Raw genomic sequence first — 19,452 nt, 5'->3', positions numbered from 1 at the left:
GTAAACTACTACACGGTTTCATCAGAATCAAATTAAATATTAAATGCTGGTTATACATTTTCTTTAATTTTTTTTACATTCAACAAATACTACAGATTTAATTGTTGAATTATAAACATTATTTACTAGTTATCGCGATTTTAATCAACCTTTAATGACCCGCGATTAACACTTAATTGTTTTTAATGAGATTTTGATATCAAATTTCATTCATCGTTTTAAGTTATAGTGCACGGATTTTACTTCGGTAAAGTTATTTAAAGCTACTTTCTGATGTCAAAAACGACCTCCAATAGTTTTTTAAATTTTTTTAATTAATATATTTTATATATAAGTTTAATTAAGTCGGGGGTCGAAAATTTTAATAAAAATTTTAATTTTTTAAAAATATTTAAAAATATACAGCCAGCTAGTATTCGCCCTACCCTTTGCCTCCCGATAATGTCTCGGGAAATCCAACACTGTCCTCCTTGTTCTACAGACTCTTCTGTCATCCAGCTGTAACACAATGATTCATCGGTGTCAAATTTCTCAGAAAGGCGAGACAATGGAAAATAAAGTTTGAAGCTTTTTCTTCAAAATTAACGCATTTCTTTCGTTTTTTTCAGTTTTAAGTATTTTTTACGTTTAATTACATTAATATCAAAAATTGATCGGAGATCAAGGAGTTAAGTAAGTTAATCGAGAAACTGAAAATAATGTTTATCGTTGTAGTTTGCCTGGCAAGCAGTTTGAGCAGTAATATGTCACAAATGAAAGATTATAAGCGATTTATTGTTGATAAAATATATGATGAAAAGTACAGATAAAAAAGAAAAATGTAATAAAAAAATATTTATTGGAAAATATAATTAACTCTCAGATAAGATATAATCATAAAACGCTTAATCTTTGATGCTTAATAACAGAGGTATTTTGATATTTTTGGGTGTCGGGTTCAAAGAACTTTGTTTGTTGAATTCGAATAACTTTTCCATAGTTCATCCGAAATTCCCCAATTTCTGCAAAAATATGAAGCAACTGTCTGGCTTTATATTTCAAAAAACAGCACCCCAAAATGTCAAAATAACTCTTTGTTATTAAGCGTCAAAGATTAAACATTTTTTGATTATATTTTATCTGAGTTAATTATATTTTTTAGAAAATAATTTATGATTATGCCAGGGTTCTATTGAATATTTTGACACCAAAATCATCAAAATCTAACGTGAGAAGTTTTTTAAATTCAGACACGAAACCACAAAAGTCATCTCAGAAGCCTGCGCTCGCTTACCACTCGTCCAGACAAAATCCTTTGCTTAGTTTTGAATCCAATTTTTCATTTGTAAATATTTGACATTGTTTTATGTAGCACAATATTCATGTATATAAGATATAAGATATCAGTTATAGAATTTAAAAGAGTTTTGTAGTTTTAAAGGAACTAATTTTTAAATTTTATCATAAACTCCAGAAAAAAATGCACTTGCTTTAAGGAAGATTTCTGCTTTGCTGCATTAGGTAAATTCATGTATTCAAAATAGAACTTATTTACGGACAGATGGTTACAGATGATGAATTTTGCTTATCTTTTTCCAACTCTTAAATCTTGATATAGAAACTTGATTGTATAGTAAACACGTGTTCTTACAAATAAAGGAATCGACAATAATCTTTTAAATGCTTCCACGGTAAATAGAAGCCGTGGCGCATGTAGTAGGGATCAGAATCGTTTCAGAAATACATTTTACTATGTTGTAAACATAGTAAAATGTACAATTTGTTACAATTGTTACAATTGCATGTTTTTTTGAAACTCCATTTGGAAAATTTGTTTACATTGTTGAATAAACTGACAAAAAATATCTGCTGTTTTAATAATAATAATGTTGGCACAATTAGTTGACTTGTACCATAAAGATACTTTACGTTCGTTTAAGTAATTTAAAATAACGCTTAATTTTAAATTTGACATAATGTTTTTGTCAAGTTGATCAATCAGACTTTGCGAATCGTCACTTTTTAGTTTTTCCCCTTAATAAAGATTTTTTCCCATTTTGTGCATTTATTACCACAAAAAATTCATAGGACTCTTATTTAAATTTTAAAATCTTTGGCTAAATTTATAATAAAAAAAGTTAAGTGAAAATTTTTTCATAAATAAATTACCTAAGAGTAATAATTTTGCATTTGCTTACCTTTTCTGGATCTCAGTTGTTCTTGTCAGCTCGGTGTCGTCTGCTTGAGAGTGAAGCACATGTACAGTACTGTAGTTTCCGGGACAGACCGTTAATCTTCTCTGGTTTCCTTGTTATTATCCTATAAAACTTCTGAAGCATTTATCACTGTAGGAATTCCGTTATAACAACTCAATCAACCTATGTTTAAAAATTATCTTGAAAATAGTCAAACCTCGGTTTTCGAACGTAATTCGTTCCTAAGAGTTGTTCGAAAACCGAAACAAATTTTTTCATAAGAAACAATATAAAATCGACTAATTCGTTCCTGACTCCAAAACAAAGCTTTTTTTTTTTTACCTTTTAAGCTGTAATTCATGCATAAAACTGCATAAAAATGCAATATTATGTTATTTATCCGAAACACTTGCCGGATATTTTTGGTGGTTACAAATATTATCTATATCTGTTCTATATACAGTATATAAAAGAAGTAAAATGTTTCGTCGCCGCCAACCGAAACTAATACTTTAGAAAGAAGTGAGTCAACTCTGCCTGGATGAAATATAACAAAATCAAGCGAGACGGACAAGTACTTTATTCACATTTTCCTAAATATTATGCTTTAATTGATTTGATTTAAAATTAAATTTAAATAAACAAATTAATTTTGATTTTATTTTTAATTTTAGTTTTAGTTTTGGTGCAAAGGCCAAAGTTTTAATTATTATATATTTATTTTTGAATTTAATTATTACTTTTAGTTTTAATTAACTACCTACTTAGTTTTAATAAATATTAAATATTAATCTGTAAATTTTCGTCCGATGGAGATTATATCATTTTTTAAATTAAAAAATATTTACAGATGAAAGTTTTACATGTATCACCAGGAGACAGCTTTCTCAAAATCTACAGCGCAGGTTCCTAGTAAATAGAAGCCGTGGCCAATCGGTCTTCGTCCCTGAACACTGGGAGTTTGGTCGTGGGTTCGCGCTTCGATCGGACGGGCTGGCCACGTGGAGTTTTCCGGGTTTACTTCATGTCTGTAACTCCTGAATAGGGGCCAGTTTCCCTTAAAAGACATTATTTTTCCGCGCGCGTATGGCCATTCCATCTATAAGGCCGGCTAATCCGACACATGCGTCCATATTCTCGAAATAAAAACGCACGGGCCGCTTCATCTAACCACCAGGCGGCGTATTTTGGAGAGAAAGAACCAACAAGGCTCTTTATCTCCAAATTCCTTTTAAATACGTGAGCCGTTCACAGCCCGGCACACGTATTTCTAAAATCTAAGTGACTCGTACAACATGGAATTCATATAAAACGGAATTATCAACAGTGTTATAGGGGATCGACTGTAATCTGTTTCTTGTAAATTTCACTAATCTTGTCAATATTATCGGTGCGGTAGAGTTCAGATAATGATTCCATAAAGTTTAAATTATAAATTGAACGCATGTAACGATTTTGTGCCATTTGAAGTTTATTAACAGCGTATAGAGATGCGGTTTCCCATACAGCGATACCATATCTTATTCTAGATTCAATGCAAGTGTGGTACAGCCGTTTCGAGAATGATGTACTTAAAAAAGCTTGAATTTTCTTATTTATCCCAGTATACTTTGCCAGGGAAAGTGCAACATCATCTATATGTTTATTCCAGCGCAGATTGTCATCAAAAGTTACTCCCAAAAACTTAATAGCATTTACTTTTTCTATGTTATAATCAGTTATTTTAATTTTTAGGTGATGTGGATTGATTATTTTATTCCTATTTGCAAAGCGGAGGAATTTAGTTTTATTTTCGTTTATTACTAATCCATTGTTTTCCATATAACTATTTAAAATTTTTAAAATGTGATTTAAATTCTCCTGAAGAATTATAACGTTCGTATGAGAATAAGTTATCTCTAGATCGTCAGCGTACATCAGTATATTCTCTTTTGGTATATAGTTAAACAAATCATTAATATATATATTGAAAAGCAGTGGACCCAGAATTGAACCTTGAGGAACGCCCTTGTTTGGCCTGAAAGAGCTAGAGATAATCTGTCCAATTTTTACAAAGTAAATTCTGTTTGACAAGTATGATTTTAACCAGCTTAGAGCTGTCCCTCTTAGACAGCTCTAAGAGGTTTGCAATTTTTGATACAAAAGTTCATGATTTAAGCTATCAAATGCCTTTGAAAGGTCCATAAAAACTGATATTGCTATTTTCGATTTGTCAAGTTGTGACGTTATTGATTGTTTCAAACGTGACATTATGTATCCTATTACAAATTTCTATACCACATCTGAAAAAAAGATAAGATTGCTATTGTATATTCGAATATTAGTGGCGGAGTGGACGCGCTGCATTGTCAGCATCTAAAAACCCAGATTCGCGCATACGCTTTACAGAACACCAACCTCACCCGGTTTATCAGTTGGAAGCCTACGACCTTGGATGGATGCTACACGTATACCGCATCCAATTGTATCCGGGACCGGTTCTGTGCTGTTAGCCGCCTGCCCGCTAGATATTTGGCCGCCCTCGCCCGATTACGTGAATCACGAATAGATTTATAACTTAAACCAACCGATAAGAATTTACCAGTATGTTTTTACGATAGTTCTGTATAGTTGACAGGAGTTTAAAAAATCCATTAAAATATTTGATATTTTTATTCCTCTTTCTCATTTTATATTACTTACGGATTTCAATTTTAAACCATTGATATTACGATTTCTTATATCTCATCTCTAAGGGGATATAGAAAAAAACGTGTACAATTCTTGTATAATGTTAAAAAATTAACCATTGCTTTGACAGCGTCATTTACAACTAAATTTAATGAATGAGAGAGATGCACGAAGTACAGAAAAAGCTCTAGAATTTATTTTCCTTAAATTTACGATTTATGTATCCGTGTCGTAAAAATTTGTCTTTCCACTTTTTTCCCAAGACTACAAATATTCGAGTACAAAGTAACCGGTTTCGACTTATTTCTACTTAAGAAGTAGTTAAATAATTAAGCGATTAGGGAATTAGGGACATAAATAAAACCTCGCTGAAAAAGCCGAAATTTTACTTAAACAGAAGCTTAACCGAACCAATCTCTATCCGAGTACAGTGGGGCCTGATTTCTTCGTAATATTAGATGTAATAAAGACAACTTTTTCCAGTTCAATGAGAGACCGAAAAGTTGTAAATTTTGGAAATTTCTGAGGACACTTGGTCCTAAAAGAAATTAGTTAGAAAACAAATGACTTTTAAGTTTAACATATTTAGATTTTTACAGCTATGGTGAGAAACGTTTAAAATCTACAACAGCCTTGTCACGTCCTTTGAGATATAGCCTACTAGTGATGCGACAAAAGAGGCATTTGACATTGACCGGTATCGGCNAGTAGTGTCTTGCCGCTGTACATCATACTCTTAACAATAGAGTCGTGCCGGTCATCTAACAAATTTTATGGAAAATTTTTGAATTGAAATCACGTGCCTTCCGATCGAAATCGGACGTTCGTCTATAGTTAATCCGGGCCTCTTGCTCTTAAGGTTTTCATATCTGGTCTTATCTTTCATATATCTGACTCCTTTCTCGAGATTAGGAGGACGGGTGACAGCGGGATTTTATAATTTTTTCAAATTGTAATCCAATTAAATTTATTGAAGAAAGTCTCATTATTATTTTAATATTTTTCATGTCAAGAAAATTTCATCTATTTAAAAACTTTTCAATATAATTAGGGATTTTAGAATAAACAAATAAATTCTGAATAAAATCCTGTGCGGAAGGAGGAAGTAGATTAGGTATATCTATGAAAATCTTGTTGAGAAGATTTCCCGGTCGATAATATAATTTTGGAAATGGCGAAGTGACTGCATCTTCTAAACACAAAATCACATCTTCCACTTTCCTGGAATTCAACAAATTGGCCATTCGACAGATGTTTTTGGTATAATTTTTTAAATATTCATTTCCGAGAACAGAAGTATATTTTGAATCAGTATTCTTCCAACATTGATCAATATTCGATGTTATGTTATCACTATTGGTTAGATGAGTGCTGTAAACAGACGAAAAATTATAAGAATTTAATACATAAATACATAATATTGTATATATAATATGAATTTGAAATGCAGATAAATTATGTAAACTAAAAGAATGTAACAAAAGCTAAAAGTATGAAAATTGCACTCAGAATACGATCATCAACGGCAATGGAACAATGAGTTTCACGCCATTTTGCATTTTAATAGTTTAGTATAATTTTTTTGCTGTAAATAATTTAAAATTTTTTAATAAATTAAAAATATTAATAAAACACGATGATATAAAAAGAAAACAGTCATTTAAAATAATATGAAAGAAATTCATAATAACAAACTTCATTGAAAATTGGAAGATTGTGTTTAACAGCATCATTCAGATGCCATTTTGTTTTATAGGCGATGTAGGTTAAACTTTAATATCTTGCAGAGCAAAAATTATTTACTTTTGGGAATTTTGATTTTTCTGGTAACTTACTCAAAGTTCTCTTTCAATTGTATCATTTCATTTTTCTGTAAGTTTTCGTCTAGTCAAAGGTTTCATGACAGTGAGAGTGTAGACATAATTTTAAAAATACTGTATACAGTACTGTAGATATTAATTCAACTAAGTGAAATTTTATTTACCGAAAAATTCATTACGTGTAATTTTTTCTTGTGGATTATATTTAATTGTTTATGTCATATAACCAATTCTGTTTTGTTTTTAATGAAATTTTAACTAAACTTGTTCTTTTGTTTTGTTTTTGCATGGGGCAGTGTTGAATCCAAGAGGATACAGGGGAATTTCCCCGAAGAAAAATGCTGATGGCAACACTATATGAGAAGTGTTGACATCAAGCATTTTTATCATGTACTCATGAGCCTCCCTAATTCAAATTATCCAGGACTCCATGAAGCTACAGCGGCAATTTTTAGTAGTGAGTCGACGATAGAGAGGAAGGAATCGATTCATAATCTATGTGTGAATTCACATTAGAAAGAAAGAGCTGTTTTAGACAATTTTATTACATCAATATTTTATTCAGTAGAAAATTCTTACAATCAAAATTTTATTTTCTCACTAAATAAGTATAAAAATACAAAATCTTTTATCACATTGCCGAACAGTTAGTTTCTAAGTGTAATGTCGAGAATAAACGCTTACTGCTAGCGATAGTTGAGAAGTTCTATGATTAAAAGATACCTAAATGCACTTAAATATCTTTTCAGTTAAATGTTTTATTAGGCATATTAATAAGGATTTTATGATATGAATACCATTTAAACTTTACTCACTTCATAACAAACCTCATGCAAAAAGAACAGTTATTTGAGAATTTCTGAAAAACATTGGTATTTAACTTAGGCATGTTATTCCATAGAACTCCTCTATCATGCGTAATGCCAATAAAATTCTAATAGAAATATAAACATTAGGAACATTTTCAAAGTATATTATTCTTTTTCAATGTACGATAATTTAATACCGTAGCCTACAAGATATAGTCTATATTTCGTAGGCTACGTTTAATACATGCAATGGCGACAAACTAAAACTTCATATTTCTGATTTATAAACATTAAAAGTTCATTATAAGAATTTAATGGTTCATTGTCATTAATTATATCAAAATTTGTATGTACATTTATTTTAAAAACGTATCCCGAAATAACTGTAATCAAAGACGATATTTAACTTATATAGGGAATAAAAAATTTGGCTGTTTTCTCATTGGAAAATTATTTTTTCTGTAGACAATATTAAGTACATTTACAGTACTTACAGTTACTAAAATTATAAGAATGATGATCAGATTAATCATTTTTCCAATCATATTAAGTAGCTAAAGCATCAGGGGCGGACTAAGGCCTAGGCAACCTAGGCACGTGCCTAGGGCCCGTAATTTTTGGGGCCCCAAAAATTAGGTTTTTAATTTTTTAATTTTAAAAATAGGCCCGGAATTACAATGTTGCCTAGGGCCCGCTTTAGCCTTAGTCCGCCTCTGTAAAGCATGCATATACTGAAGGCGGGGAATAGTATCATTTACATTTACATAAAAAGTTACTTAAGTAAGCTTGGCTTCACTTTTTATCTCTTAAGAAATAATGTAATAACATTAAAACAGAAATTATTTGTCATATTTCATTGCATTTAAAAAAAGAAAACATCGTGTAGGCTACTTATATTCTTCATAATATTCATGGGTAGCATATAGGAAGTCATTTTTAAAATTTTTAGTCGTTTTTCTAATTTAAAATAATTATTACATTAAAGTATCATAAAGTTGTATATAGATTTTTCACTAATATAATGTAAAAAAATAAACAATTATTTATTGTGATTTCATCACAATTCCGGGCTGCAATTTTTAATCATATTTTTAGATCATTTAATTTAAAATATATGCTCTCCAGCTCAAACTAGTAGTGTCTTGCCGCTGTACATCATACTCTTAACAATAGAGTCGTGCCGGTCATCTAACAAATTTTATGGAAAATTTTTGAATTGAAATCACGTGCCTTCCGATCGAAATCGGACGTTCGTCTATAGTTAATCCGGGCCTCTTGCTCTTAAGGTTTTCATATCTGGTCTTATCTTTCATATATCTGACTCCTTTCTCGAGATTAGGAGGACGGGTGACAGCGGGATTTTATAATTTTTTCAAATTGTAATCCAATTAAATTTATTGAAGAAAGTCTCATTATTATTTTAATATTTTTCATGTCAAGAAAATTTCATCTATTTAAAAACTTTTCAATATAATTAGGGATTTTAGAATAAACAAATAAATTCTGAATAAAATCCTGTGCGGAAGGAGGAAGTAGATTAGGTATATCTATGAAAATCTTGTTGAGAAGATTTCCCGGTCGATAATATAATTTTGGAAATGGCGAAGTGACTGCATCTTCTAAACACAAAATCACATCTTCCACTTTCCTGGAATTCAACAAATTGGCCATTCGACAGATGTTTTTGGTATAATTTTTTAAATATTCATTTCCGAGAACAGAAGTATATTTTGAATCAGTATTCTTCCAACATTGATCAATATTCGATGTTATGTTATCACTATTGGTTAGATGAGTGCTGTAAACAGACGAAAAATTATAAGAATTTAATACATAAATACATAATATTGTATATATAATATGAATTTGAAATGCAGATAAATTATGTAAACTAAAAGAATGTAACAAAAGCTAAAAGTATGAAAATTGCACTCAGAATACGATCATCAACGGCAATGGAACAATGAGTTTCACGCCATTTTGCATTTTAATAGTTTAGTATAATTTTTTTGCTGTAAATAATTTAAAATTTTTTAATAAATTAAAAATATTAATAAAACACGATGATATAAAAAGAAAACAGTCATTTAAAATAATATGAAAGAAATTCATAATAACAAACTTCATTGAAAATTGGAAGATTGTGTTTAACAGCATCATTCAGATGCCATTTTGTTTTATAGGCGATGTAGGTTAAACTTTAATATCTTGCAGAGCAAAAATTATTTACTTTTGGGAATTTTGATTTTTCTGGTAACTTACTCAAAGTTCTCTTTCAATTGTATCATTTCATTTTTCTGTAAGTTTTCGTCTAGTCAAAGGTTTCATGACAGTGAGATCAACGGGGATTTATTAACATAGATAATAATTGTAAATATTTAATCATCACTTTTAAATCTCAAAAAGCATATTTCTTAATGAGTGATAATCTTTTCGTTTTAATGAAAATATTAGATATTTTATTATATCTTCTAATAAAAATTAAATATTTTATTTTGCTACGATTCGCTACTTCGTTCATTTTTGTTTGATAAAATTGCATTAATTTTAAATAAATTAACCATTGTCAAATTCAAATTTTCGCAGTTAAGATACTTTTTTAGGTACTGTACATTCAAGTGTTAAGTAAGATTTATTATTGGATAATAATTTCTATAAAAAACAATGATTTCCAGAAAACATTCTATTGTGCCAAATGCCTTTATTTTTCACATATCCTGATTAATTTAAGCCTGTTGTAAAACTTATTTGCCCACAATGCACAAAGGTTGAAACGTATCATATGATCTATTGTGTATAGGCCTAAGTACCTATATATAGTAAGTAGACCTATATATAGTAAAATCGAAAATAAACCGAATTTTTGGTACACATTACTACAGGTTATTGTATGACACAGAAATTTTTACACCACACAATCTTCAACGTAAACTTTTCTGTGTCTATGCACTTCTGCTAGGATTTATACTTTTTTCAAAAGTTCTGAAAGTTATTTTTCATTATGTCTTTAACGTCAATGTTTTAAAAAAAATAAAAACTCATTTGGAGTCTTGCTCGTTTATCTGTTGTCGGTCCGTTCGTCTTGTTTAGTTTGTCATTGTGATCGTTTGTTTTCACACTGTCTGTCCAGCTGTTAATAGTATTAAGATTCGCGCTCACGTTTAGTTTATTAGTACTACGTAGATATAAGCTTTTCTACTAACAGCCACTTGGCACTAACTTCTACACTTAGCTATTCGTGGCGGCACTCAATTATTGGTGTTCGCTACACTCAGGTTTTCTTTTAGACCTTTCGGGGGACTACGTCTTTACAGCCAAAAAACTGAACGCCAACATCAAACATACAAACATAGAGAGTATTGTATCCTTATGTACTCCGTTCAGAGGAATCCTACCTTTCTCTACTGTCTATCCCCCCGTCCTTCCTCCCCCTTTTCCGCCGGCTAAACACCTTACGTACGGCCGATGTCTTCCATATGTGTATGTATGTCTTTAACGACTCAACGCTCCGACTTCTACTCAGCTGCTTATTGGAATCTGCATCCCCAACATTTCTTTCGTTTCTAACAAGGAAGTGGAAAGAGTGTATTATGTCCTCCTTGATCAATATTCGCTGACAAGGAATGACCGAGGGGAGGTAAAGTGAAAGCTGCAGCGGCCAGAATCCTTAAAGACATCACAAAAAAAATGACACACAGTACTGTTTTGACAAATGGCATGGAGGCTTACACCTACTGTATGATCCGAAATAGAATCAACCTTTACGAATAGAGAACCTTTACGAATAGAGTTCCATATATTTTCAATTTCCCATAAAATAATTTGAGTAAAAGTACAATAAAAAACTAATAAAAATTGAAGACATCAATTTAAAAAAATACTTATTTAATTGGTTACTTTATAGGCTAATTAATGAGATTCTGTAATGTGCCCTATGTATTTGTCAAATGTACAGAAAAATAACTTTTTTTTAAGATGGTTTAATAATTGAATATGTGAGCGCTGAGTGTTGGCTCTATGGAGGACGTATCACACACTTATTGATGCAGCTGGAGAAATCACACAGAGATGGGTGATTACTCCGGCTCGTTTGTTTTCACTCGGAGTAATCACCCATCTCTGTGTGATTTCTCCGGCTGATTGGTGAATAGTTACAATAACTAGTGTTATTTATTGTACCATTCAGATTAGTGATTTGCTTTTTGCTCAACAAAATCTTTTACAATGAAATTCTATTTTTAAAGAAAACAGAATTTCATTTAAAAAATTACGTGATTAAATGAATTAAACGCTGAAACTGAGACTTCTATGTTACCTATAATAATAAGGTTGTATATTTATAACTTTAATATTCCATTTTTTCATTTCCAAACGAATTCCATCCGAAAAACTTGAAGCTGCCGATTTACTCATACTGTAACATACTACTGAAGGTATTCTTCTAATACCTAAAAAGTAAGAATAAGTTTGAAAATTGTATGTCTGCGTTATAATAAATTAAATTATTAAATTATATATCATCTATATGTATTAATATTTTTACTAATAGGCTATATACTATTGAACTGATTGATAAACATTATATTCAATTATAATTTTTTAGGTTTAATCACGATGAATATAATAATAATAATTTATCTTTTTCCGTCAACTTCCATATATTATTTAATTTTTGTTATAAGTTTAATTTCAGTAATTTTCCTGAAATCTAAACAAATGTTTTAGAATTAAACCTTAAATATATATTAAATCATTTAATTTAAATTTTATTAAGTTCATTTATAATTTTAATAATTAAATAAAGGCTAAAAATCTGATAATGCAGTGTTTTTCAACCGGGGTGTCGCAAAGTTTAGGCCCTTTAGACATTTTCTTGGAAATTTACTTAAGTGTAGTTCAAGATAACTCATTGTCAGTTCTATTTTTCTACGAGATATCTAGTAAGCAAAGAAACGATGACTAATCGCATGTTAATGTTCTACGCTACGTGTACGCACGACTTGTTACGAGTTCGCCCAAACTACATTGCTTAGCCTTTACATTCCCAGTCCCAGTACCAGGCCAACAAGCAGAGAAGAACGACGTGGACACGTGTGTCTTGTATATACTTTAAAAAGCGTTGCATTGTATTTTGAAAAGTGTGTGGTTTCAATCACAAAGTAGGTGCATATTACAGTATTTTCACAGTATTCAAAAGCAATGATGACAAATAAACAATTTTTTATCATTTTTTTAATTTAAATTTTTTAAATTGATATGAAAAAAATAAGAAAAAAGTAATGAAATATTTATTTTTTATATGCATCAAAATAGTATAAAAAACTTAACAAAAATTGTTTATCAATAAAATGATAATATAAAATGATGATATATTTGATAATAAAACTATATTTAAAAAACAATAGCGAGACTATTATTTTACATGTAGGTATTTCGACAAAATTCAANTTTTATTATATTATATAATTATAAAGCATATTTTAGGACAGTTTTTTCCAAGATTTTTCAGTTTTTCTTAAGTTAAACCACAAATACATAAACACATTTGTACCTGCTTGACAGTTTTCTTCACAAATAACATCCTGCAGTGTTTTTTAACCTTTTTCATTGAGTGGCACCCCTGATTGAAAAATAAAAAATCGTGACACCCTTGACCAACCTGCCGTTGGTCAAGGGTGTCACGATTTTTTATTTTTCAATCAGAGGTGCCATTCAATGAAAAAGGTTGAAAAACACTGTGATAATGAATTAACTAAAATTACTACTAATTTGATGGTACTACTTAAAGGTATTAGTTTGATGTTCTGAAGGATCCGAGTTGAGTCATATTCAGATTAGAATCCTGCTATGTTTTATATTTATATACATAACACAGTTAGGCCTATATAATAAATTGTTTGTAAAATTTCCATAATTTTTACTCTAAATTGATTAATATTTCTATTTGAAATACTTTGTTTTTGAATTTTTAGATAATTAAAAAAAAACAGAAAAATTTCAAATCACAAATTAATACATAAACATCTCTCGATTTAAATTTCGATTATTATTAGCTCGTTATTATACAATGATTATTCTTCGTTTTAATTTCATTTTACACTTTTAAAATAGCAATTAATGAATTGTTATAATTTAAATATATTACCTGTTATGCTTGTTAAATTGATAATTCTTCCTCCGGATTTTTGTAGATGTGGCAGAAATTCTTTAGTCACTCGAACCATTCCAAAGACATTAACATTAAAAAGTTTTAAAATTGTTTCCATCGGAGTCCATTCAATTTCACTTGAATGTCCGAGTCCAGCATTATTAACAACTGCCCATAAAATATCTATGACAAATAAAAAGATATTTTATATAAATAATTGGCTAAATTTTTATAATATTCATTACAACAATATCACAAAACTAGATTTAATGTATATAAATTGTTCTGTAGTTACCATCATCTCTAAGACTGATTTCCACAGCTTTGGCCGCTTCTTTTACACTTTGTTCGTTTGTGACGTCGAGTGGAATGACTTCGATCTTTGAAGAAAATGCTTTTAATTTATTGGCTCCGTCACCTTCTGGAAAGAGACAACCCGCAAATACACGATAGTTCCTTTCTGCCATACGTTGAGCAAAAAGATGTCCAAATCCAGTATCGCATCCTAGTAATAAATATATCCTAATTAATATATTTCTTTTTATATCAAAATATGTGGTTCTGTACTGACAAACGGTATACAATTGTTCAATGTAAATAGCGGAAATATATTGATATGTTGACAGTTTATGGCTCGTTTCCGTACAAGAATAGTTAAAAACATACAATTTTTATTAAAAAAAAAAAGAAAAGAAAAGAAAGAGTACCAACGTACCAACGTAAAGTGTTTAAAACCTAAAAATGAACCAGCTTCCTGTAAAAAGTTACTCCCAGATAACATCTCCCTTCAAAATTTGCCTGTGTTAGGTAGCGTTATCGATAATCCTTTTTAGCTTTTCATTTCCCCCAAAACGCAAAATCTATTAAATTGCTCTTTGTATGATGAATAAACAATAATTTGATCAATTACTTTTATTGAGTTTTATATAAAGTATATACATTTGGTATTTAAATTTTTATAAATATTGAATCATAGAAAATTTAAATAATCGAGGCAGAGCGTTAGCGAAACCTCTCCTATGTGGCTTAAAAAATTGTGTTCGTTCTCAAAATCTATTCTATCGATTTTGATTAAACTTTGTCATTTTACATTAATTACGACGAGAAATCCAAAAATGTAATCAAAAAATAAGGTCCATGACTTTATTTTCGAGATATAAAGTCGTTTCACGAGCGCGCGCGACAAAGTGATATCGTACAAATCGCGTGGCTTTGTCTTGCGATGTTTCACGGTTATTAGCATGTATTGTATGGGCTTATAAGAATCGAGTTCGATCTCAAATTTAATGAGCCAATTTTGATAAAGCTTTGCCATTTTCTATTAATTTAGACGAAGAATCTAGAAATGTAAAATGGGTTAATTTTATGGGTTAAATAAAATAAAATGAGTAAAAATAAATAAAATGGGTTAAAATTTAAAAAAATTAAGTAACAATTTACTTAGCTTTACCGGCAACAGTTGAAACTTTGGTTGCGCCAACTGTTACGGCATTTCATTAAAAAATTTTTATATTTTTAATTATTACAAAATGGCAAAAAGCTTAATTTTGAGGACAGGGATGAATTTTATAAAATAAAAATTGTAAATGCTAATAACGAGTAAAATCGTCATTAAGTCCGGTTCTACACGAGATACGACATACGACTCCTGTTTATCTTCTCATCCCCTCAACCTTTAACTACCTAAATTTAATACAGTACTATTAATCCTCCTAATAAACAAACCGCCGTGCAAAATTTTAGAAATTTTCGACATAAAGCACAAGAGTTATTAAGCCACAAACAGGGTGAACAAAATCGTGTCCCTCTCACACATTAATACATAGCGGAAAATCCACGAATTTTTTTTTCATTTCTTGACGTTTCAAGGTCATTTGAGTCCAAAAATGTAAAAATCTTGGGGAGGAGGTCATTTTTGACTGATTGCCATACTTTCCTTTCTTTTTAAAAATTTTCGCCCTGTGGACACTAAGGGTGCGAGTTAGTAGCGAGCGATATAGTTCTCTCAAAGAAAGACCATGCACAAGCGAGAAGCGAGAAATATCGCTGGCGAGAACGAATTTGTGGTTCTCGCACATATCTGACAGGGTTTGATATTTATCGCGTCTCTCCTCTTCTCGCTCGCTCGCGTCTGCATAGTCGCACCCTAACCCCCGTATTCACCAACACGAGTTAGAGTTAGAGTTAGGGTTAACTCTCGAGTTACTGGTAAATTGGTATTCACCAACTCCGAATCTCGAGTCAAACACAATAACCCTAACTCTAACTCTAACTCTAGAAAATCGGCGAGTAGACGATAACTCTAGGTTTGACGCCTGCGCAAAGCGGTCTATTTCAGAGAAAAATGGCGACATTCGACGAAGACGAAGCCGAGATGCTAGAAAATCTGAAATATTTAGATTATATAGATCGTATGGAACGAAGAAGTCGGCGGATTATTTCTCCAAGAAGAAATGACCTCGAACAATTGGACGATTACGACTTTCTATGTCGATATCGTTTGCCAAAAGAGAGCGTAAGAAACCTATTAGAACGAATTGGTTTCCTCCTCCTGTTTTAAATAATTCGGTTTTTTTTGTGCCTGTTCTTTCACGGCTTTCTTTTTTAAATTCTTATAACAGTCCAATAACTGTTTGGTTTTTCTAAGGGTGACACCCGGGATACCATTGAATTCCTTTGTTAGTTCTTCCCATGTGCCTCTCTTCTGTTTGGAAGAAATCGCATTTGTTTTCTTGTTTTCAATGATCGATTTATATTTTTCGACTAATTCAAGTAGAATTTCCTTCTCAAAATTAGAAAAATTACGGCGTGCACTGCTTTCCATTTCACTTTCCGCCATTTTCTACACGTGTTTCTATTCTATTCTATTCGTCTCCTCCCTGGTTCATACACGTGTTTGCTTTCAACCAATCAAAACTCTGCTTACGAAAGAAGACTTGTTTAATCTCGAACTCAGGATTGTTTTAAAATATTAACTCTAGAGTAGCGAAACTCTAGAGTTAAATTTTTATCTGAATACGAAAGAAGAGTAACTCGTAATCTGACTTCGAGTTACATCTAAACTCGAGTTCGTCAACTCTCTGTTTAACTCGTGTTGGTGAATACGGGGGTAAGAAGGGATTTTTCGAAATTCCCCGCGGGGGGAGAGGATTAAGGCTTAACCTGAGAACGGCTTCATTTGAAACAAGTTTGAAACAAACAAAAATCAGTAATTTTACCAAATTAGTAATAACTAATGATTGAGAATCTTAGTGAAGTACCGAGAGAGGGTTATTTCTATCAAATTGCAAAATCCGCGCGGGCGAAGCCGCAGGTAACATCGGGTGGTTATATACTATAATCTTGCTAGAAACGAAACGATTAAATAGGAACTTACCTGTAATAAATACAGCTTTATTCTTGGATGGTAAACGTCGTTGATATGATTTGTATATTAGGTATCCGAAGTACAGAAGCAATACAGAAATGATTAGATGGATGTAAAATAACAATGAAAGCATTTCTTTTACCTAAAATATTCATAAAAGAAAACCATAATTACTTGTAAAATCGTTATTAATATATCGAACTTTTAAAACTTAAATAATAGGCCTATATATGAATTTTGTGAAAGACATCCAATACGGAGGGATAAAAAATGCATTATGCCAGGTCGATCGAAAGTTGAAAGGCAGAAAGTAGCATATTAAATTAGAATATAAAAAAAAAAAAAACAAAAGTTTACGAATCGATTCATACACTGACATCTCTCCTAGTTGAAGATACATAGTGGCAGTCGCAAGTTCTTTACGGTATCTAGCAATTTTCATGCAGACCAGAATCTCACGGAAACAGTCGTCTCAATCTCAGTTGAAATCCTTTGCTGGAACTAGATTGCCCAGAACTAGATCCTGAAATCCTGGATTGCCACAAGTGCGAGAGCACTTGTGGCAATCCAGGTATGATATCAAGCCCTCGTGCCTAGATTACCCATATTCAATTCCGATCTTTTCAAAGTGGTAAGCTTTAACTTTTTATTATTACTTGTTCCTCGCTGGAAAGGTTAACAAAGGTTATACATTATATTTTAACTAGCGATGATAACTGAAATCGAGCCACCACCGATATATCGGCGTGTCAGAATCAATTTGTTTTACAAGCCGATGCTCCCCCTATTTTTTCCTTTTATTTTTTCCAATATGCATCCTTCACATCATTTTAACACGACAGGCATTCCGACACGGCGATGGACATAGTATGCTGTAAAAGTAACCCATGGTTGACAAAGCGTCCTCAGCGCACGTGATTAGTCACCGATGGTCACACGAAATGCTGTTTTTACCACTTTTCGCGAACTTTGTTCTCCAAAAGTGAACTTGCTTAGTAAACAAAGTGAATATTCTCTAAAACAGTGTTCCGCAACCGGTATGCCGTCACATAGTGAAAGGTGTGACCTGAACTTTTACATATTCTGTTCATTTCAAGTTTTATTTACTTATATATTTTTATCACAGTTGTTGTGTTTCTTAAGCTTATATTTCATTCTATGCCGCAGCACTGATGAAATAAGATGATGTTTGTTTATTCTTTATTACAAGCCACGCATTTTTATGTATTCTAAGAAATTATATGTAAAATAAATTAGCTCACAGATGTTGATGTCTGTTTAATAATAATAATAATAATAATAACTCTTCCGTGGTCACCACCTGGTCGTGGTGGGAGAGCCCAGTAATTTCACTGAACCATAGAGCAATGCAGGCTGGAGCACAAGCTCCTAGTAGGGACACCCATGCCAGTAAGGTCTATGGGGAGAAATGAAGCTAGGAGTGACCACACCCACATTCTGTGGAGATAATTATTATGGTAGTAACCAGATCAAAGTGTGATACCGGCTCGGAAATCGCCCGGGTTAACAAGGTCCGCGTTCGTGGGTTAGGCAGAGACTCACGTTCGAAAAATAGGCCACAGTCTCCCTTGGTTACCGGTGGCGAAAGCAGCGCCGGCCCAAGCATGGCTACTGCAATGCCCTCAACAGATGTGAGGAATCAACCTAGCCTTGGTGTTTCTGTGGCAATGCATCCACAGACCACAAAGGCTGGAAAACCACGCCAACGGATGAAATGGACAACAGAAATGAACGAGTTTATCATCCGCACTTACTACACCATCACAAGACTCGAAACAAACATGACAGCATACAGACAACAACTACACCATAGATTCACACAACAATATCCTCACCTCACTGTCACCGAACAAAGGGTTGTTGATCAAAAAAGAACAATTATACACAACAACCTTATCCCACAAACAACACTTGAACTTATCAAACAACAGGTTGCTGATCAAATACATCAACAGACAGAAACATTTAACATTAATGAAGATCACGTAACCTGTCAGGATAATCCAGCAACAAGCACTGATTACAGCACACACACAACAAGTACCACTAATGATACTGCAGGCACTTCCCCATCCATCACTGATAACGTAGACATAGAATTAGTTAATACACTCTCACTTATATTTCAGGAAACACTCACTAAATATACAGGTACAGATCCCACACAAAGACCACGAATACCGAAAATCAACACGTCAAAGGTAGTAGGAAAAACACTAAATTATGTAAACACTCACTTACTACCAAACTACATTCATTCAATTTCTACACTCTCAGACATTCATACATTAGTTTATGCTGGGGCAGTCACAGTAGTAACACACCATGGACTGAAAATACACTCACAGACAGACACACACAAAACACAATTCTATCACAAGCCTGCCTGGCAGAGAAGAATAGAAACACAAATAAATGACATTAGACAGCAATTAGGCAGGCT

At 31.9% G+C, this 19,452-nt stretch overlaps 1 protein-coding gene across 1 annotated transcript; it reads right to left on the bottom strand.

Annotated features, from left to right (window-relative positions):
* Window positions 1-4,386: 4,386 nt before the first annotated feature.
* On the bottom strand, window positions 4,387-17,597 carry LOC111629166 (short-chain dehydrogenase/reductase family 9C member 7-like). The gene is made up of 7 exons (XM_023373045.1): window positions 17,366-17,597; window positions 16,998-17,130; window positions 13,917-14,126; window positions 13,619-13,804; window positions 11,789-11,921; window positions 8,951-9,271; window positions 4,387-4,456 (listed from the first exon to the last, which is right to left on the bottom strand). Exons 2-7 carry the CDS (start codon window positions 17,119-17,121, stop codon window positions 4,387-4,389), a joined length of 1,044 nt encoding a protein of 347 aa, XP_023228813.1. The 5' UTR covers window positions 17,122-17,130; window positions 17,366-17,597.
* Window positions 17,598-19,452: the final 1,855 nt, after the last annotated feature.

Source organism: Centruroides sculpturatus, unplaced genomic scaffold (genome assembly GCF_000671375.1).
Source record: "Centruroides sculpturatus isolate CEXI.00-Female unplaced genomic scaffold, Cexi_2.0 scaffold500, whole genome shotgun sequence".
Lineage (NCBI taxonomy): Eukaryota > Metazoa > Arthropoda > Arachnida > Scorpiones > Buthidae > Centruroides > Centruroides sculpturatus.
This window is presented reverse-complemented; position numbering and strand designations above follow the sequence as displayed.

Excerpts from the sequence above, each read along its gene's own strand:
- LOC111629166 (XM_023373045.1), bottom strand. The coding sequence starts at position 17,121 with ATGCTTTCATTGTTATTTTACATCCATCTAATCATTTCTGTATTGCTT. Across the intron at positions 9,272-11,788 it reads ATACAACCTTATTATTATAG|CACTCATCTAACCAATAGTG; the intron begins GTAACATAGAAG and ends GTCTGTTTACAG. Across the intron at positions 4,457-8,950 it reads TTTGTTTATTCTAAAATCCC|ATGTGGTATAGAAATTTGTA; the intron begins TAATTATATTGA and ends TCTTTTTTTCAG.